A 24,815-nucleotide genomic window follows, 5' to 3' on the forward strand; every position below is an offset into this window, starting at 1 on the left:
CCTGCTCTCCCAGTAACTCAGAAGACGCTAAACTCTATGTTAAGGTAATAACAAGGTGACCATCCATTGGTCAGAAATCTCTTGTCCAGTTCTCAGTTAACGGCCGCCAACCAGAGGTTCTTCTGTTTGGTTTCTGTAACACAGCTACTGTAAATAAGTCAACAAGTCTGAAACAAGTCTAAAAGGTTTATACTAGGAATGGGACATGATTTTCAAATGCTTGGATATTCGTTCACTTAATAAAAATCGAAGAGATGATGCAAATATTATCTCATTTTGAAAGTATTATTTTCATCGTTTTCACTGGTTGTAATACGGTGTTCCCGCCAGACGGTGGCTATAGATCATCTTAAAACTGTTTGCTAACCGCATTAAATAACATAAGAAGAACAATGCTAACTGCATTAAATAGCGATAGAAGAAGAAAACATTAGCGTCAGTTGCTGGAAATACCTCAGAAACGGAGAACTTTGCAGAGACTGAGCATGGCTGTAAAATGTAAACATACACGCAACGCTGCTGCGTCACAGAAAAAACGGCACGAAGATTTAGACAGACACTGCCAGTGCCCGCTGCTGGCAGCACCTCGTCCCACTTGATTACGAATAATAGCCAGTAGGTGCCAGTGATTATTGAATAGTATTTTGGCTTGAAATGCCCACCCCTAGTTTTTACACTTATTAAAACATACTGATGGATATTATATTCCATTTCTACCCAGTTTGTTGTCAAATGCTGCTGTACCATGTGTTTGCTGGGAAAAAACTGAAAAAACAGTGGAGACATCCCTTTCACAAGTTCCTCATGAGTCCCACACAAGCACAGACCAGAGAGCTTTCTGTTTTTATGCCCCAAAACTGTGGAACTCTCTTCCTCTGGACATTAAAATAACACGCTCTCTTTGTGTTTTTAAAAGTAAACTAAAGACCTACATTTTTAATCTGTTTTTTAATCTGGAGTAATTCTGTTTAGCCTTCGACTACATTATCATTACCATTTTAACCAACATGTATTTATCCTATTATTTGTATATTTATTTGGTATTTTTAGCTTTAATTTATTATCTTTTTTGAACCCTTATTTATTTTTTCAATTTTACTGAATTGATTTTATTTCATTTTGAGTATTTTTTGTTTTTTTATGTTTCCTTTCTTGTTTTAGCCTTTTATTATTTTATCCTTTTCTGTTGTTTTTTGTCTGTTCTTTTAAGAAGCAATTTGAGCTGCATGCTTTTATGTATGAAAGGTGCTATATACATAAAGTTGAGTTATGGACACAAAAGCTGTAGACTGCGACGGTAAAATCTACAAAACTGAAGATGGCGCTTGACATGAACACTTAACACAGTCTGGGATATGGTGGTAATTAAGGACTGATACATAGTGAAGAAAATGTCATGGACCCTGACAGTAACAGGGCGCTGATTCATGTGGTCCTGTTCATCTTCTTTCACTCCACCAGTACGAGTAATAACCGCTAAGTTAGCTGATTTCAAGGAGGGTACAGAATTAACCGTTAGCTTAAACTGTGAGTGTTAGAGACATTTTCCCCACTTTGAAATCAACAAAATGCTCACAGATTCAGTATTTGGTCTAAAATGATTGATTGATTAAGAAGGTAGTTGTATGCTAAGTGGGATAATGTATAGTGAATGGTTTGTTATATGGGATCAATCAATCAAGCTTTATTTATATAGCACCTTTCATACAAGTCAAATGCAACCCAAAGTGCTTTACAAAGATTGAAAACAAGAAAGAAGCAGAAATAAAACAATGTCAAGACATATTTAAAAAAAAAAAAAAAAGATTTTAAAATATAGACTTAAATAGAAACTAATGCACACCAACAACAATAAAATATGTGTATTTAAAATAAGTTTAAGCGTCAAATTAATTTTAAGAATATAAATAGTTAAAATAAATAGATTAAAAAAGGGTAAGGGTAAGAGTTGAAAATAAAATTGAGGCTCAAAATGTTAATTAAACTGAGTATATACATTAAAATAAATAAATAAGATAAACATTTAAAATTAGTAAAATGATAAAGCAACATTTAAATCAATATAACAGTAAAAAGTAAGTAATAAAATTGTTAAACCCTACATAAAAGCCAGACTGAATAAATACGTTTTTAATTTACGTTTAAAAGTCTCAATATCTCTTGGTTCCTGGGAGATGGGACCACTCTGCTCACCCTGTTGGTATTCAAATCTGCTACAACAACCCAGTCACTATACATTATCCCTCAATAACTGAACATTATGAGTGTAACATCACACTGTGTGGTCTGGGGCGCGACTATTTCAGCTTCAGCAAAGACGAAGAAGTGGTATTTCTAAATCATTTCAATCTCCAGAATAGGGATGTAAGGATATATCGCAAGACAGTCAGTTGTCCTGTTGCAGTAAATCCACATGTTGAAGTCTGAGTCTTCACATATGACCATGCGTCCACAGAGATTATTTATAAGCCTGCTCCTCGCGTTGATATTCACCGTGTTAACATTTTGAACACCTCAATATGATCCGTAGCTGTTTAATATCGTCAGGCATTGTGTCGTGAAGGAAAATTTGATTTATGGTAGAAAAAACGCATTTGGCATTCTTTTTGACATGGAAAACTTTTTTACGTTTTTTTAATGATTAAACGATAATTGATGGTTAACATTTCCAAAGATCGATCACAAGAAATACTTGAAATTGACATCCCTAATTTAAAGAGATTCAGCTTATTTGTTTTAATATTTAATACTTTCATTTGGGAATTGTTCACTTTCCATTTCTCTATAATTGTTCTGAAATTTTCAAACAAGGTATTTTTGTGCTGTAATTTTAGTGTGCAGTGGTTTTATTTGAGTTACAACACGCCTTAAAAAAAAAAAAATTGTTTACAAAGAAATATAAGAGAAAAAAAAATGATTGCAACTGTCCATATCTGAGAATTGAAATAAAATTATAGTTATTTAAATGTTTCAATTTCAATCCAGTTTTCTTAAAAATCGTTAGAGATTCTTGAGTGAATCGTATCGTTAACTAAAAATCGGGATTCAAATCAAATCATGGGTTAAGTGTATCCTTACATCCTTACTCCAGACATATTTTAATGATTGTGACTTTTGTCGGCATTTCTAGGAAAAGATGTGAATTTATTATAAACAAGAATCTGTGACCTCATGAGCTGTCCAATGATGTCAGAGGTTGTGATAAAGTCGGCACTTATTGATCGATTAATAAGACATTTACCTTCGATCAACATGAACTTAATTGATTTAACTTTTTATTACAATCCTCATAAATCCACCACGCCCCATCAGGAGAAGTAGATCCACTTATCTGTGTGTGTGTGTGTGTGTGTGTGTGTGTGTGTGTGTGTGTGTGTGTGCGTGTGCGTGTGCGTGTGTGTGAGTGTTTCATATTAAGGGCCTTCAGCTTTCATCGCTTTATAAAACCCAATGCTGTAGAATGATAAACAAATGAACCTTGAACCTGTTTGTTCTCTTTCTGTGTGTCTGCCTTTCTTCCTGCAGGGGAGCAGGGACAATATGAGCGTGGTGGTGGTGTGTTTACCCGGAGCTCCCAAGATTTCAGAGGAGGCCGTGAAGAAAGAAGAGGAGTTGGATAAATACCTGGAGACCCGTGTCGAGGGTCAGCACATGCAACACGTGTACACACATACACAGATAAAAACTGACATTTTATTATGATATTCAAAGGGATGCAGGTAGTCTGATCTTCACCTAGAGATGCACAGAGTGAAGCTGGTTCTTTTTGAAGGAACTGATTATTACCTTTACCATTTTTCAACAACATCAATGATTTAAAGGATCCTTGGCGGATTTGCTGAGTTGTTAAGTCCCATATGTCTTTCAATTCCTTGGTGGGAAATGGTGGAAACACTTTACTGCATACTAAGCTCAGTTTCTGTGTACATAACCAGGACAAACTAAACATTCTTTAGGTAGAACAAATATTTAAAAATCCGTCTGCTCCACTGTCATTCTGCAAATGGTACACAGTACTATCTGATTTTTTTCCACCACTATGACTGATTTCTTAGCCTCTGCAGAGGAAGCTGGTGGTTTAACACCTAAACCTTAGAGTGTAAATGTGCCACGACCTTTGCCTCAGTGTTTTAAAGAAGCTCTCACAAAGCTGTCATCCTCTTTGTGTCTGTGTGTAGAGCTGCTGGGAAACTGTGGGGAAGCGGGAGTCCCTGACCTGGTGTCTGTCCTGAGGAGCATCGCCACAGAGAACATCCCCAACCTTCCACCTGGAGGAGGCCTGGCTAGCAAGTAAATACACAACCAGGAGTGAACCTTTAGTGCAGTTTACACACATACAACTAGAGTATTATTGAGCTGCATTTGTAATTCCTATGGCTTAAAAACTTGTAAAAGTCAATCAACCAATCTTTATTTATTTAGCGCCAAATCACAACAAATTTTATCTGAAGATGCTTTACAAAGCGAGCATGTCTAGACAGTACTCTGTTATATTATTAACAAAGACCCAACATCAAGACAGGGTAGGACCCAGTCCCATCTTACAGACAGGACTCAGTCTTATCTCACCTTAATCCACCATGAGCAGAGCAATTTGCAGCATTTAGCAAGTTACAGCGGCAAGGACAAACTTCCTTTAACCGGCAGAAACCTCAAGCAGAACCAGACTCATGTTAGACAGCCATCTACCATGCCATCTAAAGTCATCATTAAGCTGGTTATTGCATCTTAATGTACACACAATTCCTTTGGGGCCTTTTTTGTCCAGCTCTTTGTGGATAATTTATTTATAAAGTTAAAAAAAGATAGTCAGGCTTTCCCTGATGCGGCTTTTGCTATTGAGAATTAATCACCAATTGTTAATGGATTCTGACCAATCAGAATTAAGTATTCAACACAGCTGGGTAACAGATTGATAGAAACCATGTCTAAGGGATAAAGAAATTGATTTGATGCTACTGAAGTAGCTCTCACCTTCCTTGTTAAATATGTGTTTGAAAGTAAATAGACACTGATTGGCGCTTTTACATTGTGTTTACTCAAAGCTAGGGTTGGTAGTCACGGAAAACTAGCACGAGTTTGAATGTAGCATTTCCTCAGGACTATGTCTAACCCCTCCCCCTCCTCCCCTCGGAGCTCCTCCAAAACGACGCCCCCGCTCACATGCGCTGCTGATTCGTGACCAACAAAAAGTGTATCTAAATATGACTACCAACCCCAGCTTTAAGGAACTTTTTTTTTTTAATTTTATGACTAAACTTCTCACATTTCATCACCTCTTTGTTTATGTTTTCAGCATAAAAAAGCAGCGTAACGTGCCCCATCTTCTAAAGCAGACAGTTTTACTTGGTTCATTTTTAATTTCATAAGGAACAGATGGTAACACCTTCACACAGTTGAAACAATAAGTTGATCAAAAAATATTAGACTGAGCATCTCTAATACAGGCTTTCCAAATGGGAGATTTGTGGCTTCCTGGTTCTCTGCTTTACGTTTGGGTCAGACCCCTCACTCAGGTAAACACGCCACCTTGTGCTCCGATAAGCATTTTCCACAAATTTTGATGACTCCGATTATTTGACAGGAATCTAATCGCTTAATTGATCATAAACAAACGTGCAGCGAACGCTCCTCAGAACACTTCCATGCTCACATCCACAAAGAGTCTCTTTTTATGCATGAAAAGCGGATACTCTGGTATTGACCCAGCGGCTTTCTTGGCTCCATTAAAAAAATGAATCAATATACATTTGCAGAGAATGAACTGTTTGTATTAAGCGAGGAGTTGTTGTCTACTCTGAGCAGCTGCTCTCTGTGTGTGTTTGTGCGTTTGCAGACGGAGCGTGATCGAGGCGATGTACAACAAGCTGAACCCTCACAGAGAAGAGGAAGGGGTGAGTTGATCACTCTCTGAACCCCCTCACCTTGTCCAACCTTTCACCCCACTCCTCCTCCCCTCAACATGACCTCATATACGCACACACACACACACACACACACACACACACACACACACACACACACACACACACACACACACACACACACACCAGCCAAGGCAGGGACACTCTTTCATGTATGTGTGTGCGAGGATGAGTGTGGGAGAGGCTTGATGTGATTTAGCCGTGAAAGCAGGTGGAGGACAGACGTGAACAGAAAAATCTTGGCGAGCTCAGAGAACTCAGCATTCAGATCAGCTTCAACTATGTGTTTATCAATCAAATACAGTATAATGATTAACTCTGCAACATCAGCAGTGAGTGTACTTTACTTTAACAAAATAAACCTAAAGAGGACCAAACTACTCTAGGTTTCTAAAGCCCCGTTTCCACCAAGCGGTTCAGTTCGGTTCGTCTCGGTACGGCACCCATTTTGTGGCGTTTGCATTGACTAAAACCGGGACAGGTCCCCAAATTACCGAGCCGTACCTTCCCACTCTTTGGTACCCTTCTGTTGGGGTGCCAGACATACCGATCCGCCCCCAGGAGGTGGAGCTAGAAACACTGCAGTCTGTTTATTGGTCGGAAGAATCTTCACTTCCCGTGCGACAGTGGTAATAACGAACAACACATAACCCCGTCATGTTTAAATCTCCAGTGGACTTCGGGAAGATAACTTTTTTTGTTTGCATTTTTCTTCTTCGTTGCATTTATTAGCGGGGTACACTGTGTCGTGCTGCCATGACGTCACACTATTACGTAGCTGACGCGGCTATAGGCATCCGGCTTACACGCCGTCCACCAAGTAGGGCACGGTTGGCTGTGGAAATGCAAACAGGATCAGGCGCTACCAATCAAACCGATAACAAACTGTACTGATCCATACCAGACTGCTTGGTGGAAACGAGCAATATGGCTGTCCAAATAACATGCAGATTAATCACAGAAAAAACAACGCACCATGATGTCATACCTCACGGATCATACAACCGCTTGCAGCAGCTTTAAACTAATGATAAAAAAACAAATGCCATCATATCACATTTTTATTTTCTCATCAATCTGAGAGAACAGTACCATCCTAGGATCAATTAAGTGAACATCATCCCCTCCTGTACCTGTCGTGAAGAGAGCCACACACAGGTGCATTGATCCGGTGCAGCCTTTCCTGTTTAATAGGTGTGTATCAACTTCCATTGCCGCTTGGGCAAATGTCATTTCGAATCACCTTCTTTTTGATCAAGCTGCATTATCATCAACAGTTTAAAAAAACACTAAGAAGTGTGTTTTTCAGAAGCCTGCCCGTCAAAAGTACTGCAAATGTGAATTTACATCACCAGGGGCGAGATCAGATAAATACATGATTTTACATGAAGCAAAGAGATTAAATCTGAAACTGACCCGAGTCTTAAGGTTGAGTTTCTGGCTTTAATTAAACCCAGAAACTACAGAATGATCTGCTTCAGAAAGTCGGACTTCAGGCAGAGATCATAGTCAGGTGTTAAGCAGACTAGAAGGGTGGATGTTGGATGAGGTGGAGGTGTGTGTTTAATGTTTGATGTTGCATGATTAGAGTATTTGACAAATTAATGTTAGTGTCAGTGGGCTGACATGCAGGCTCTTTTTTTGTGTGGGTGCTGACTGACTCCCCCTTTCCTGTTACACCACACAGCGAATATCACAAAGGGTTGTTGGTCACAGGGTCAGAACTAGCGTTTGCATGGGCCTGTCCAACTGGTGCAGAATGTCTCTGACATCATCACACTAGTGTGTGCTAGATATTTGTATCACAATGATATGAGTGCTGCGTGGATGTCTGTTAGATGTGTATGAGTGTTTGACTATGGAGCGTGCCTGTCGAGTCTGACCCCTGGCGTGTCACCCCAGGCCTGTGCGGGGGGAGAGGAGGAGGAGAGTGATGAGGGAGGTGGCAGCACGGCAGCTCATCTGCTGGAGGCTCTGCGGCAGTTCCGCCTGCACCACCGGGGGCAGTACCGCACGGTGCTGGAGGAGTCCCTGGCCGCCTTCCACCTGCACGGGGAGGAGAGCACTGCCGAGGGAGCCGGGGAGGGCAGGAGGATCTGCCACGACGACGACGGCGACAACAACGACAACAATGACAGCCAGGAGCAGCCCGCCTTCCCTCCCTCTCCCCCCTCGCCCCCGCCCTCACCTGCCAATGCAGAGCCGGAGAGCAGCCAAGATGCGCCTGCCCCTGAGTTCAATCCCTCCTCTAAATGAGCACCCAGCTCCAATCAGATGTGCTATGACCTCTCCTCCTTTTCCCTTCATCACAGAACTTGAATGGAAAAATCAACCTCTCCTGGCTCTATGACAAGTCTGCTTTTTCCCCATTTATGAATATTCCAATAATGCAGTGGAAATAAAAAACAGCCCCTGTGTCTATTCAAGTTCTGTGTTGGAGTTTATATATTCCCTCTACCTTCAAAGGTCTCTTTCCTTCTCTTCTCTGTCTGTGGTCCCTTCCTGCTCATCACCTTGGCTTGGACTCCCTTACTTGCCAGCCACTTTTACGCCCTAATCTCACAGACTGATGTTTACAACTGAAGATAATAACAAATAATTATAACATGCAGAAGTGGCTGGTGAAGCAGAAATGAACCTTGCTCCATGGCCTACATTTACCAGTATTGGCTTCTGGCTGATCCCCCCTCCCCCCTCCCTCCCTGCACCCCCAACACCTGCTTTACAGCAAAACGAACTGTCAAAGAAAAGGAGAGAAGACCGTCTGAACTGCAGCTGTGATCAACACACGGCTCTATGTTCAGGCTGACCCTGTCTGCAGACTCAGAAAGCTATCTTTTGCGTATATGTATGTGTGTCTGTGTGTGTGTACGTGTGAGTTTGACTGACCAAGAAAGGCACAAATCGTCACTACTGAAATGTGTGGTCTTGGTAGCGGGTGATTCTTCAGATTTTTAGTCCTGTAACAGCTTTATCAACAAAGTGAGGATGTTTAAATAGTCTGGGTTGGGTTTAACTGGGCAGTTGTACCACAGTGTCTGGGGTTTAGGAGGTGTATGCTTGTAGTTTGAGCTTATTTTCCTTAAAATCATTCCATCACCTCATGAACATAACATCATATCACCACATGTTAATATGCTGCCTCATACTAATGCACAACAAGGCGGAAGTTTGTAGCTTTTGGGTGGATTTAAATGTATCACCGATCAACGTTTCTAGATGATAAGAACTGTTATTCTTCGTGCACTGCGGACCATCAGATTTAATGCAGAAAACAAATATATGGATGACCAATGAAGGGAAAGCATCAGTAATGGATGGATGGAGCGCCAATTCCAAAGGTTGTTTGCCCTGAGAACAAAGCATATTCTTTTCTGTAGGTAGTATCTCGTTCCATATGGCTTTGACGTGGTTCAAGTTTTACCAAAGCTTCGCCAGAATCAGCTGTTAACTGCAGTCAGCAGCTCGAGTCGTGACTACTGCTGGCAAAGAACCCTTGATGATAGACAGGTCTGAGATGTCTCCACAGGGAAGCTCAGGAGGGGAACTTTGTGCTGTGCCCCAAGCGGAGGACAAACAAAAACAAAGACACAAGTCCCTCACCCTTGAAGGTTTTTTCTCATGTACAACTAAAAAAAACATTGTCTGAAAAACACTTCAGATGAAGCATTCCTCACCTTATTGATGCTTGATTTGTGTTATGGAAGAAGAAGCTGGTTCAGAAGTGCCTGAAGAGTTGTTTTTTTTTCTGTTTTACAAGAGAAATACCTCACGGGTGAAAATGTACTCATTATTTGTCAAATGTACAGTACATTGGATTTACTGTGACACCTCCTCATGGCTGCACATCTAGTGACCATTCTGGGATTGTACACTTGATGACATATTAATGTGTTAGGGCCTGTGTCCATTAATGGTGTTTTTGCTATTGCAGCACTCACAAACTCATTGTCAACGTCCCATTGCTTACTGTTGCTAGCTTACACTACCACTTCCCTTACTAGTGATTGTTAAGTCTGTTTTAAGTTGCTCTATTCTATATGCTTAATATTTCCTTTTTGCTTAACCCCCATATGGACCTCAGTGACTGCTGTTGACAAAGTTGGTATCGGAAGCCCCTCCCCTTCTTAATTTTGATTAGTCTGTGATGGAGATATTACATTGACGAGTACAGGGGTGTTCTAAGAGTTTAACTATTTTCAAATGAGAGCATTTAGAGCGCAGCTTCAAAAAACTGCTGATGCTGAAAACTTTTTTTTTTTTTGCTAAGGACGCTACCAGTGCAGAAACCGCCTTTAGTGGACACAGGCCCTTATATTTGCAAACAAGTGATTTATTAAAGCTCCTGTGAGGATCTTTCTGTATATGTTGATTCTGGCGCCCCCTGTGGACATAGTGGTACGCCTTATTTCTTGACCGACTTTGTCCTGATCATGTGTAAATTGTGATTTGCACTCATACTTCACTTAAAATCTTTGCCAGGGTAAATAAAGGCTGTTTCACTCCGACTGACCCCCCCCCAGTGGTTTCAGACATTAAAGATAACAATGTAGGAGTACTCCATCTTCATGTGGATGGTCTGGTTTACTTTTGTAGCTCATATGGAGACATCAGTTTGAATTTCAGCCAGTTTTGTAATCAGCTAAAAACTCCTCACAGGAGCTTTAAGTACTTGGTTTTAAATCCCTGAAGACAGGCTAGCAAGCCATCTGTCTGAGAATAGCTAAGTACATCAGATGAAAGTTGAGCCCAGTCAAACTTCGGGGGTCACTCCAACCATTACACCCACAGTTGGCTGGTGTTGCTGGTGAATATGCTAACAGTCAAAATGTAGCATTCTGTGTTCGGCTTGTTTTCATGCTAACATTCAGTATACAATGTTTATCATGCTAGATTGCTAATAATGTTTTTATAACAACATGCTACAGGATATCTCATCACTTGTGTGTTAGACAGCTGTTAGCTCACAGGCTTTCTGTCACGGATGGAAGTGTTAGACAGGCAGTGGAAAAGTGACCTAAAAATGGCATCGACTGGAATCAAATGTTCCTCCAAAATATCAGTCTGTCTAGTAGTTAAAATATTAAACATAGAAGGGTAACCTATTGGATTAACTGTGGCTGGATTTGTTAATATCTTCAAGAGCAGATAGAGGAGAGTTACTGTACGTCTGTATAATGTACCCATTGACTCTGGTAATGCATGCACTGCACTTATCTTTTCAATAAAGGCACTTAGATTTCAGAGAGGAGGGTGTGCTAAACACTGTGTGTGTGTGCATTTGTGCGTTTGCGTATGAATGAGTTGTATTTGTATGCGATCATGTGGGACGAATCAGTCCCATGCAGTTACAAATGATAAATGAACAAAAATAAAAATTGATTTAAGGTATAATGCTATTAATTGTGTCAAGTGTGAGTATCTCTCTTTCTCTAATTTGACTGTACAGCTGTGTTTCTTGTCAAAAGTCATGTTGTCCTCTTCAGAATGAGTTTCAGTCCCTGACATAGCTCAAGGTAATAATGTCGGAATAGATAACAGGCGATTCCCTGAAACTTTGGAGTGATTTTTTTGTGTCTTATTTTTGTAAGTTTTAGGGCACAGTTCAAGCAGAAAATACACCCTCACCTTCCTTTTCCCGCTCCTCATCCTGTCAGCTTCTAGTCCTAGCATTGTCTTATAAATTTATCTCATCTGCTCAAAGAAAAGATAATGTGTCGTCTCCTCTTAAGACAATAGCAGCCCAGTGGTTTGAAACCCCCAAATTAAGCGCATATAGACTATAGGGACTTCTTTCTCTCGTTTCCCACCCTGTTTTTCAGTCTGACTGTTGGCCTCGTGATTCTCTGCAAGGTGAGTCATCAGAGGTCTGGGTTCTGGTTGTGTTAACGTGCAGGCTCATTCAGAGGAATCTCATTGTCTTATGCCATTATCCATTCATGTCTGGATAGATAGAAGAGGCCAGAGATGTTCAAATGTTCAAATGTTGACGTTTTATTGGATGCATTAAAAGCAGTTATTTCACTTCTGCAGTCAAAGAAGTAGCAGCAACATAAACCTAACGCACACCTCTCTCCATTTCTTTTCCCCCTTCTCACTCACTCAGAGTGCCGGTGAGCTGGAAGACCCCTGGTAGCCGTGGCCACGCTCTCTTCCCCCGTCTCCTCCTTGTGATTGGTTCGTCCGCCCCAAAGGAGGAGTGTTTCTCCATTGCGCCATGTCTTTCTCCACTAAAAAGAGGACATGTGGTGTGTGTTGGAGTGCGTGAGTGTGCGTATGTTGGTTGTGCATGTGTGTGTGTGTGTGTGTGTATGTATGTATGTATGTATGTATGTATGTATGTGTGTGCGTGTGTGTGTGTGTTTGCAGCAGTGGGACAAAGACGACAATGACGAGGACTACACACACACACACACACACACACACACACACACCTACGCACACACACTCACACACTGCTTTAAACCTGGAGGAAAACAAAAATCACTTTTCAGAAATGACGAGATTTTATGAACTGAAGCGTTGTGATGGTAGGGATGATTTTTACCATTGAGGTGTTTTATTTTATTTTCTTGAATGTTGACAGTAAACACCTGACTTCACATTGACATGAGGACCTATAATGTGCGTGTGTGTGTGTACGTGCGTGTGTGTGTACGTGCGCTTGTGCGTTTGTGTGTGTGTGTGAGAGAGAGAGAGAGGGAGTTTATGTGTGTGCGAGAGTGTTTCAAGGAGGGCCAAGAGAAGACAGATGGTGGATAAAGACTTTGTATGTAACTCTTCTTCTCCTGGACTTTTTTTTTGTGCTCCTGGGTCTGATAATTGCCTAACACCTTTGCTTCTCCCCTCTTAAAAAAAAAAACCCACACACACTCTCTCTAACACACACAGAAACACACACACACAAAAAAAATAACATTAACACCCTCCTTCCACCCTCCCCACTTCCACATGTGCACGTATGTGATGTGCCACCTTCGCGGTGCACTGCATGAGGACTTTGGTTCTACATGTACAGCTACGTGGTTTTCTAGTCGACCCCGGATGGACAGCCATTGGTGGAGACTGACTGAACCCGAAGGACCTCTGCACTCTGATTGGCTCCTGCTGTGTGAGAAGTGGAAATGATTTTGATTTTTTTTTTTTTTTTTTTGTTATTATTAGTATGATGACGATGATAATCATGATGGGGAAACGGGAGGTTATCAAGTTCACTGAAGAGCAGAGTGCAAGTTGGACTCATGGAGGCGGGTGGTGGGTAGGGGGGGCTGTTGTATCACTGGTTGGACTTCCTTTCAGAGGAGGAGGAGGGCTAGGGCAGGAGGATAGGGGTTTCAAATAGACTCCTCCAATCCCCCCCACCATCGTGGTTGGAAGAACACATGACGGAGGACTGTCCTGACAGAGGAAAGTTTTTTTTTTTTTTAATGTTGTCCATGAGGTTACTAGCTGCTCGCTATGTAGAGTGAGTGAACTCCCTGTTTTAACCCTGTTCCTGGTTCTCAGACTGCATTGGTAATGTTTGTATTGCTGTTGTTTGATTGCACTCACATTTGATTACAGAAAGCGTCTATATATGAAATAAAATACCTGCCAAGGATCCTGTGGTGGCTGAGAGGTCATGTCATTTTTGGTGTGTTAGTGTACTCCTTGCATAAGATGTTATCTGTGTTACTGGGGGGGCTAAAGTGAGATTAAAATAACCAATCAGATATGTGAAATAAGAAGTCCTACAAGGTGCTGACATGGACACAACTAGGATTTTATAGAAAAGTTACAATTAATATATCTTAATGTTTGTACAATAACAAAAAATAGGATGCAATGTGTCCTAAAAAAGCTTCCAACAATTTTTACTCCTATAGAAATCTGTTATTTATCTCAAGAGATGTGTTTCACAAAATGGGACAAACCAGACGATTTTTCACTCATGCCAGTTTAACCAAAAAAGGCACATTTCAATTGATTTTTTTATTTATTTATAACAAGTCGAAATATATTTTGGCTATTCAAAATGACATCATGGGTATATGGAAATATTTTTTATTTGGAATATCTGAAATTAGAATGATTACTCTTAACAACTGTTATTGTATTTATCTGAAGTTCCCCTTGACTCATTCCTTTGCAGATATCTTGAATATTCAGTGTGTAGAAAGAATAACATGGTGGCCCAACACACGACTGGCAAATGTGACATTGAAATGGTCTTTTTAACATTTAAAAGACTTGATATGAATTAGAGATATATGTAATACAATCCTTCCTGGTCAAAATGGTTGCGTCAGATTCCCACAACGTGTTGGCAAGTACAAAAGACTTCCATTTGAATGGTAGTAGTGATGTTATTTGTATTAGTAAGACTGATGTTATCTTTGTTGCACAGAAGAATTGAATTAAATATATCTGTAATAAATATCCAATCTAGCTATAACATATTACAACCACTTCTTACGCAGAAAAACAACCATTTCAGACATCTTGAGCCTGTAGTTACCGGTCTTTATTTTAATTTTGCTTATCCCAAATGGAAGACAGTTTTTAATGTTTAGAATGTTATTCTAAATATCCAAAATAAAAATCATGACTGGTAACAATTGGATTAAAGAAATAAAAATTGGGAGTATTTCATGAGAAAAAGGAATTATTTGTATTTTAGATTTAATAATACAAAATAAAGCCCAATACATGTGAATGGCAAATTTGGTAATGTCATGGTGGGTATCTGAAATGATGATTGTGGACAATGAAGTTTGGAGTGAAGATCTCTATTTACAATTCTTACTGTTGAGAATACGGTTTTGAAAGGGGTAAAAGCTTGTAACTTTTTAACTAGATTGTGGTTAATGCAAGTATGTGTTTGCTTTGAATATTAAAAAACACTTTCCACAAGAACAGCCCATTTTGCTCTGGGAAACACGTTCCCAAATCGTCACGAGGCCACCTGTAAAGCAGGTGCAGAAACCTCCCCCATTGTTTGAAATGGATTCGTCCATGTGACGTCATCTCTCCGGCGGGAAAATAATCCAGGTAAGTCATGGTGGAAAGAGTTTCACTGAAATGATGATTAAGGTGGATCATAAATGAACAGAAAAGTAAAAAGTTGTGTCAGGACAAAAGTCAGAGAGAAAGAGAAAAGACTGCAGAGGTTAATTAAAACAACCCAATTATCCTTCACTGTCACTGAAACACCTTCACTAACTGTTTGTGGTGATTAGTGATATCCTGCTAGCTTCTTCAGCTGTAGCATCATTAACTTTAGCTGACACCAAGTATGGAAGAAGATGAAGAAATACCTTTATTCTGGACAGCTGATTCCAAAGGCTCATTGTTATACTTATTTATTTTTTAGAAGTCAACCAGGGGTAACTCGTTTTTATCAAGGAAACAATCACTGGTAGTAGTTGTAAGATAAGATTTGGATCATAATAATTCAAATTTAAAACATCCCCCCAATATATATATTTATATACTCTATTGGTGGGAATTATTCAGAAATATCGATTATAATTTCATTTGGCATTTCATTGTAAACATTCCATGAGTTGGTGCCATATCCCAATGCTTCAACAGTGGGATCACTATTTTTAATTTTCCCTCATCTAAAAACTTTGTGGCACTATAATAACTATGCATACACAATAACTTCAATGGAAAACAACTTTAATGTAAAATTTTCCACACAAGAACATTTTAACAGTACAGAAAAAAATATAAAAAATAATAAATAAGAATAAATATATATAAAAATTAGGACATTATGAAAATATGAATGCAAAATTTGACTACCCCACCTGGTGTTTCTACATCTGAACTACTATACGCAGGGGACACGTGAAGGCAGTGTGGCCAATCTGCATAAAAACAGCTCCCAAATGAACGGCTCACAAATGCGAATCGGTTCTCATCGTTCACTTAAAGAGCCGTTCAAAAGACCAACTCGTTCGTGAATGTCACATCTACTAGCCAGTTAGCAGCAGCACAGCAAGTGCTGCACCAATCAGGTGGCTTCACTTTCCTGGGTTTTGTGTTATTGTGCTATTCTGCCTAAAATGTTCCTGTTGACATGCAGGTGGATGTACTCTCACAACAGTTCAGCAGAAATGCTTATTTATTATTACTCTTTATTATTCAGGTTGTGGTTTGCAGTGGCATTTAGTTATATTTAGAGTTGTGTCAAGTAGTTCTGATATTGTGGCCTCCAATAATGTAATATAATATAATATAGTATAATCCTGTATCAATAATGGGCGTAGTATCCGTGACGTCACCCATCTGTTTCTGAAGTGCTGTTTTGAAGCCAATCGTCAGCGGGATCCAAATTGAAAATGCTGAACTCAACCTAACGTCTGTCGAGCTAGTGTGAAGTAATGAAGAGGACTTTGAGCCTCCTAGCTAACAGCTACAGTGTTCCCGTCTGTCAATCAAGTAAGCTGTGCCTCTCATAATGGAAAACTTGTAATATTAATATCTTCGAAATTGCTGCGTTATGAAAAAATGAACCCCCGTACAGTGTGTGCTGATCAAGAAATGAGCTATCCAGACTACACTCGTAATATTTTATAATATGATATAGTATAATTAAAGCTGTTACTAATGTCAATTTAAAATTAACAGCTTTAATAAAATGTACCGTAAGGTCCACCACTAAAGATCACTATCATTGATACAAAGTGGGAACATCGATATGTTCATCTTTAATATATACAGACAGTTTTCCTTCCTTTTTTTCTTTTTAAAAAGAAAATGATTATTTTTCATTTCTGTAGGATAAAGTGATTAAATTGCCATTTTAATTTAATTATATTTTGAGTTGATCTGAAAATAAATTAATGCACTACATTGGCCGATAGTTGCTTACTTTGAGGTGTCAGCAAGATTGTCATCCAAATTATCATTATCATATGTCGTGAAAGTTTAAATCCCTTACCAACAACCTAAATATGACATGTACATAAGGTACATAAGGTAAAATGATTAGTTGTATCAGTTTAAAAAAAGAAAGCAAACAATTTCAAAACTCATCACATTCAGGATGGAGCTGGGTTTTTTCCCACATGAATTAGTGAGTCATGTCTCTGTTAAAACACTCTGTGCCTAAGTTGTGTGTACTCTTGATGAGATACAGGTGCAGAGTAGCTCTCCTGAGGATGGGGGCACATTTCATTCCCTGTAGGCAAAATAAGTCATCCTTATGGTGGAGCTGGAGAAAATGCATGGTGATCCCCAAAGTCTGAGGTGTATCCTCAGGGGAACATGAGTCTCTGTACAAAATGTCATACGAATGCGTCCTGAAGTTACTAAAAATGTCAGTCTAGACCAGTCCTATCATCCATGCCACTCATGGATTAAATTTAGAGCATCTCTATAATTTATGAACAGATTGTCATGGATTTTGTTAGTCCGGCCACGTGCCAAAGAAGTGTGTATTATATTTTTGTAGTAATCCAGTTCTCCAATTCCTAATATTAGAAGAAAAGCCTCTGAAGAACAAAATGAACAGTCTCCCTGGTTCACATGTTAATTTGTCCCTTTTTCTCAACATCTGTGGCACTCTCGCTGTAAAGTATAAATATCATATGAAACTAGAATTACTTACAAAAACAGAAGATGAATTACTTTATTTGATGTGTTGACACACACACACACACACACACACACACACACACACACACACACTGGCACACACACACAACCCCCTGTCTAATCTGTCACTCTGTCATAATTTGATCATAATCCCTAATCATAATCACAGCGTATCTTGAAAGGTGTTCTCAATCTGGAGGGGGATTATGGGATTGCGGAGCATAAGTGTGAATGAGCAATCAAAATATATTAGAGTGTTGGTGTTTATAGCGTGTGTGTGTGTGTGTGTGTTTTGGGGGGGTACATGGGGTGAATTTAATTTGGTGATGGTGGGGTACGGAGTGTGTCCTCAGACTGATTCACCCCCTGATTCTACTTTAAGCCTCATATAATAAAACGATAAACTCTGACCCGTCAGACGTGTTTGTGCACCCCGTTTCAGTCCGTCTGTAATCTTTGTCACTTTAATTTGATTTTGGAGCAGTACACGACATAAAACAAACAAGATTAGTCCAAGAGACGCAGGTCTGCCACCTCTTCGGCTTTTGTTCAACAGTGAAATTTCTTTCACGGCTGGAGGAGTGAGAGTGTCTGTCAGGCTGTCAGCGCGTTTGTTGATTCACCACTTTGTCAGGAATGGAATGTTGCAACAGCTTTCTAATGGATTTCTGTAACATGTGCTTCAAGTATTCAAGGTCCTCAGGGGATAGAGCATAACTTTGGACATCCATTGAGATTTTTGTGTAACACTACGAGAAACACTCTGCCTCTGGACATTAGAACGGCGAGCTCTCTGGGTGTTTTTAAAAGTAAACTTAATCTAGCTTTTAATGTGGAGTAATTTATTTTTAGCCCTGTACTACATTATTATTATTTTTAAAATTATTGTTATTATTATATTTATCTTTATTATTGTAATCATTGCTTTAACATTTATTTATCTTATTTAATTATTTATGTATCTATTTATTTCTTGCATTCATCTGATCACGATATCACTACCTTATTTTTAACTTTTCTTTCCACTATTACTTATTTCATTAATTTTACTGTATTGATTTGATTAGATTTTTTAGTATTTTATTTATAATCATGCCTTTTATAATTTTACCATTGCTGTTGTTTTCTGTCTCTCTGTTATTCTGTGAAGCACTTTGGGCTGCATGTTTTTATGTAAGAAAGGTGCTACATAGATAAAGTTGAGTTGAGATGAGATTAGATTATCAGAATTCTCAGTGAAATATTTTTTAACTTTATCTACAAGTGATATAAAAGTACTCTCATGTGGTTTTTACTTACTTCTGGTCATTGCTGGACACAATTTTTTGTTCTTTACTTTTTTCCTATGTTGTTGCTTCTATCTTGTTTTGTTTTGTAGTGTATTCCATACACTAAGTCCATATGGGCTGGGCACCTTTCTGGTACATGACATGATGGATGAAAATAAATGAACTCATTCATGATAATTGCTTAAAATTTTGAAAAACCAAACTTTCTGAACAAGCCCTAATAAAAATGCATATCAAAGCTAGGGTTGGTAGTCACGGAAAACTAGCATCAATTTGGAGCACTGTTTTCAAGCCAATCGTTGGCAGGAGCCATATTGGAACTCAACCAACTTAGGCTGTTTTCGAAACGGCCTGCTACATACTACCTACTAATGTAGTAGGTAGTAGGTTCTGCCTACTACATACTGCGTTTGAATTTAGTTTGTAGTATGACTGTTCTGTTCGATCTGTGTTGCAGTACGCTGGGCCAGACGTCACTAGATTTCCAGTTTCGGAAAGCGAAGGTAAACAACGGCGAAGCCGATAGAGAAACTGCTTCTTTAGCATCCACTGATGATTTTAAAAGTTATGAAGTGGTTTATATGGAATTTGATAATTTTCACAGCACCCAATAAACGGATTTCCTCCCGTCAAAAAAGAAGGAAAAAGAAAAAGCAGAACGAGCACTGTGCATTGTTGGAAATAGTACGTGAGGCAGACTGGTCTGATGCATACTGTGAAATTTTCCTGCATCAGTAGACATCTGGGGAGTTTTGGCATACTGCAGATTTTGCTCTTTTTCCCATCCTATTTACTACAGACTGAATTTTGGCCAAATCAGTACGTACTGCTAGTAAAGTACGCGGTTTCGAAAACAGCCTAAGTGTGAGGTAAAGAGGTGGGCTTTGAGTCTCCTAGCCAACAGCTATGTATTCCCGCCTGTCAGTCAAATTAGTCTTGTCCTGTGGTTTCCTGTGTTTCTGCAACAAGCCTCAAGCGGATGCTCAATGAAGTGCAGTTTATTACACTTCCACATGGGCTTCATATTTTGAGACCGGAGGTTGCTGCTTGGTTTCTACTTTTGCTTTAAGAGGCATTTTGCTCTTCACTTGTTGACACGCTTTAGAAACAGAAACATTAATTGGATGTTCTTTTAATTAAGAGTGCAGACATTGTCATCTTGAACACGTGAGCACGCACTGATGTAAGCACTGCTGTTTGTAGAAGTACAGTTTCAAAGAGTCCCTCACATAGCTCTACTCTTTAGGTTTATTTACATAAATACATCACACATGTAGACACCTTCACCTCTCCAGCATGTCTTGTCCCTCTTCCCTCTTTCTTATTCACTTTGATTTGAATTGGTTGCAGCTTCTTTGGAAACATCAGAGCTCGTCGGCGCCTTGGTCACCTTTCACCTGGAGCTGTTTGAAAAGCTGCAGCTGCTTCAGAAAGGCCGTTTACAGAGCACATATATGGTGACACAGAACCTGCCCTGTCGAACAATGTTTATGTAATATGTTTATATGTTTTGTAGTTGTATAAGGATTGGGTTTGGTGGTTGTTGTGCACTCTGAAGCTTGAAGGTCAGCTTACCTAGACGACCCTTTCATGAAGAAGCAATAGAAAATCCTACGGATGAATTGCTTTGTTGGTGGGAAAATAGCCAGTGGTGTTTCTTTTCTTCTTCTTCTTGTCTTTTTTTTAACCTGCTCCCTTGCTTTCAGTCAAGATTTTCTACTTCCACCCACTCTTGTCTTTTCACTCTTTTACGCGTGTGACTGCAACCTTTGGACAAGAAAAACTGCTTCCAGGAGATTTGATTTAAAACTCCAACGTCGAGGTCAAAGAAGCGCAATTCCCATTCAAAGTGTCATCAAATACACTGAACCCTACCCCACCCCCTGTAATCTAAGTGTGTGTGTGTGTGTGTGTGTGTGTGTGTGTGTGTGTGTGTGTGTGTGTGTGTGTGTCCCTGGGTATTTGTGTGTCCCAGCAGCATATGATTTTGAGTGGAGTAATTTAGCAGATGAGCGTGTGGCCATTGTTAGAGGGATAATCTGGCTCTTGCTGCTCAGATAGGTTAACATGCAGCAGATTAGACCAGATTACCCCAAACCACACCAGACAGGACCAGGGCTACTGCCTCCTCCCTTTCCCCTGCCCCCTTCCTTGATCCCTCTCTTCTTCCCTCTGTCTCTTTGCTTTCCTCCACCTTTCACTCAAACCAACCACTCCCATCAAACCAATCATCAAATGTATGTTCTCCAAAAGATCTTTGCACTGTCGTCCCTGCCAATGTTCTAGACCATGTCTTGAGTGCTGTCTTTGATCTAGCTATGGCTGTAGCATTGATATACTGTAGTACTATTGTCAGATGTACAGGATGGGTTATGTATATTACATGTAAAATGTATCTTTCTATATTCTTCATCTACATATTTTAATACAGCAAACATGGGGATTGTGGGATGAACATTGGACCAGCAGAGGTAGGTGAAGCCACTCCAGGTGAGGCAGTGGGCTCATACCTCACAACTCACAACAATGATGAGCTCAACTACTGTACTGATAGCTAGAAGGATTGCAAACTCCACATCGTGAAAACAAATGGTCCTAGGAAGAACTGCACAGCAATGAAACTGCTTGTTGCTTGGGGGTCTGAACACAATGGAAATTGTTACATAGGAAGACCTTCTGCACTCTGGGAGACCCCCAAAACAGACTGGGGTTTATGTACCAGTGGGACTTATATTTTATATTCTTGTATTTTACAATATATGATATTATCCTTTTGCAACATATTATGATAGCCTGCTTAACTTGTGAAATTATTTTAGATGACTGAAAAAAAAATCCAGCCAGTGACTTAAAGCTAGGGTTGGTAGTCACGGAAAACTAGCATGAATCTGAATGTAGCTTTTCCTCAGGACTCCGTCGAGCTCCCCACCCCCCTCCCCTCAGAGCTCCTCCAAAACGACGCCCTCGCTCACATGCACGAGCGCCGCTGATTCACGACCATATGATCGGGATTGATTCAAAACCGGTCCTCACCAAAACATTATCATAGTGAAAGTTAAAAACTAGTTGTACCGGTGACATGATATCAGGAGAAAAGCTATAATACTTACAATACATCTACATTTTCTGTAGGACTTACTAGATGTCATTATTTTTTTTTGCTTGTCAGAGCCCCCGTGGTGAGAGCTTTTTAGACTCTGATCCGGACTACAGTCCTGAGCAAAGCACCTCATTGGGTCAGAGGGGACAGGCCCGGGGTCGAGCAAGAGGGGCAGTAAATAGAAGCAGGGGAAGCAGAGGCAGGAGACGGGGAGTGCACGCTGAGGAAATGTACGCGCAGGAGGCAGGCAGGACAGGATTTGATTGGCTCCATAATTTGGCTCTCAAAGGCAGGGATTGGTTGGTGTTTTCCCAGGTTTACTTCGACTGTAGATATCGGGCTTTTTTTCCGCTCTTTTTTAAGAACACATTATGTATTGATTGCCACCGGGACGTAAAGATAATTTTAACCAGTATAACAAAAAGTGTATCTAAATCTGATTACCCAGCATTAAATGAAGTTAAGGTGTTAACTTAGATTCGGGAGCAGGACCACGCCTAAACCACACCCTCAATCACCTGACAAGCCTTCTTAAACGTAGCCAGCCTACTCCAACTGCTTGTCCGTGATTCTTCAACCCACCCTCCCTCACCTTACTCTACTGCACTTAACCTATTTCCTTGTCCTCTCCTACTCAACTCGTGCTCGCTCCTTCTATGCCCTGTCTACTTCCAGGTACAACCTGGGTCAAGATCAGCTCAGGATAACGCTGAGACGGAACCCCCATCCTGAGTCTCCTTCTGCTGGGCACACCACGCACAACTAATTCATTAAATGTTCAACTTATATCCTTGTGTGGCGTGGTCCTTGCTAGTGAAGTGCCACTTTACAAATATTAAATCATACTTTTTGCTTTTTTTTTTAAATTCAGAATTTGAAGAATTCAGGATTTTATGCAGAATTTTGAGAAATAATAAACATATCTAATATGCAGCAGATTATTTTAAATGCAATGGACTTTTCTAGATGTCTGTTTTTTCTCATCAAACTCAGCCACGCCACTCGTCATTTTGAATTCCCTCGCTTTTTTCACATTTGCCTGACCCGGGACAAATGGAGATGCTGTTGGACTCTATACAAGTAAGTTGTTTTTTTTCCCCATGGTATTGATCAGCTAGCTTTTATGAGAAAAATGTGTAATGTCTTAATCAATTCACTTCATAACATCGTCTTTTATATAGTGTGTCATTTATTTAACTGCATGATCATGTGGAATCACAGGCCATTAGCTGTGCATGCAGTATGCGTGTGTGTGTCCTTACATCAGGATGACGATGTGTATAGCAGCCAGACGTTCACCAGGCTCCAGCTGTTTGTATTTTTTGGCCACCGGTGTTTGTTTGTCGGGCTGCTGCTGTGTTTGTTTTGCTCAGGCTATCAATTTGAATGCCGTGAGTGGTGCGATGACACTAACAAAACACAGGATAATGATATAATTAATACCTCAACATCTGGCCTAGAAAGCAGTGTGGTGGGATTATTAGTCAAATTATCAGATTATTTTGTTTATTCATGTGTCAGGTATGTGTTTGTGCTTTTATGTCAGAGCTCATCACCCATCTGTCACATGTGGATGATTATTTGTAAGCATCTGTGTGTGTTTGTGTCACAAACCTGGTAAAATGTGTGTTTGTGTACATGAAGTCTTTCTAAAAAAACAACCCTCTCTATTCCAGATGTTTCAGCCCTCACACAGCTGGATACGCGCCTCTCCAATAAGAGCAGCAGGATTAACTTTGAGGTGTTGGGTTGCAAACCAATCAGGAGGCAGGATTAGATGCTCAGGTTCAGTTACTTGAGTACCTGTTCCGCTCAGCTTTCTGTGACAGAGGTCAACCTGTGGTCAAATGGTGACCACACACCAAACGCACTGAAAGGCAAGACTACGTCCATCTGCGGACACGCTTCCTTTCTTTGGACCAGCTTTTGTTTGATAGTTGGACCAATTTCACCTCTCAAAAATTAAACAGATTTATTTGGAGTGTTTTTTATTACTGCAGTAATATGGCCAAAATAACTTAGTGCATTGTTTTATTTGTTCAATGAAAGACAAAAGGCAACTGGTGATTTCAATCCAGAGAGAAATAATCATTTAACTTCACAAAATCAAATATTTATGGTAATCAAGGTGTTTTTAAGCCGTTTACCTGACTTTTTGAAAAATATTCTCAAGCAGATGTCAGAAAATTGCTAATCCCAAAGTACCAATAGCCTCAAGATGATGTAGTAAATCAGTTTAACATTTTCCAAAGCTAAAATTTTGTCAGACAACTCAAATTTTAGTGTCTTGAAATGTTTATTGCGGGAGCAGAACATTGTTTGTGTTTAGTGCCACGGCTCCAACCTCATGACTCCTTGCAGATTTTTTATTCAAGCAGAAATTTAAATTTAAGTGATAATATCTTCAACTAGGGATGCACCGATCCCACTTTTTAGGTCCCGATATCGGTACCTGGGCTTTGGTATCTGCCAATACCGATACTAACTAACAATCTGTTTTCCTTAATGTGAGGATAGAATCATGTTTTGGCAACTTCAGGCTCTTCTGACTTTTTAAACCAAAATAAAGTAAACATTTTTAAACTGACAGTATCATTATTCAAGAGATTATAAATGTGTACCAGCAGTTTGGTGAGTTAATCTTCATAACCAACAGATATTACAATTCAACTGTAAACCTCAGCAGTGGATAAGAGGAATTAAATATTCTAATAATAGTAAAAATGAGAAAATAAAAAATATGTCAACATAGTGTTTCCCACAGAAGTACAGTGTACCTGTGGCTGGGATTAAAATCATTGAATACATTACTCTACCCAGCTTTGCCCTTACTGTTTCCCTTCTCCGCGTCTGATAGTGTGACAATATTAATCAGCAGCACATTTTATAAAGATGCTGATGACGTATGAGATGCAC

At 39.8% G+C, this 24,815-nt stretch overlaps 1 protein-coding gene and 1 long non-coding RNA gene across 3 annotated transcripts in view; both read left to right on the forward strand.

The window, feature by feature from the left end:
- ppm1bb (protein phosphatase, Mg2+/Mn2+ dependent, 1Bb) overlaps nt 1-13,531 on the forward strand; it is a 34,416-nt gene extending 20,885 nt beyond the window's left edge. Inside the window, exons 3-6 of one of the 2 annotated variants that reach the window (XM_034707561.1) lie at nt 3,526-3,643; nt 4,179-4,290; nt 5,837-5,894; nt 7,827-11,323. In XM_034707561.1, coding sequence (XP_034563452.1) covers nt 3,526-3,643; nt 4,179-4,290; nt 5,837-5,894; nt 7,827-8,180 — 642 coding nt within the window. In that variant the 3' untranslated portion in view covers nt 8,181-11,323. Of the gene's footprint in view, nt 1-3,525; nt 3,644-4,178; nt 4,291-5,836; nt 5,895-7,826; nt 11,324-12,030 lie in introns of those variants that run through there. The other variant, XM_034707562.1, reaches the window with a different exon arrangement.
- Nucleotides 13,532-22,789: 9,258 nt separating this feature from the next.
- On the forward strand, nt 22,790-23,880 carry LOC117830422. Its single transcript, XR_004634784.1, has 2 exons — nt 22,790-22,979; nt 23,576-23,880. It is a non-coding gene; the product is annotated as an uncharacterized LOC117830422 (long non-coding RNA).
- The last annotated feature ends 935 nt before the right edge of the window (nt 23,881-24,815 follow it).

Source organism: Notolabrus celidotus, chromosome 18 (assembly GCF_009762535.1).
Source record: "Notolabrus celidotus isolate fNotCel1 chromosome 18, fNotCel1.pri, whole genome shotgun sequence".
NCBI lineage: Eukaryota > Metazoa > Chordata > Actinopteri > Labriformes > Labridae > Notolabrus > Notolabrus celidotus.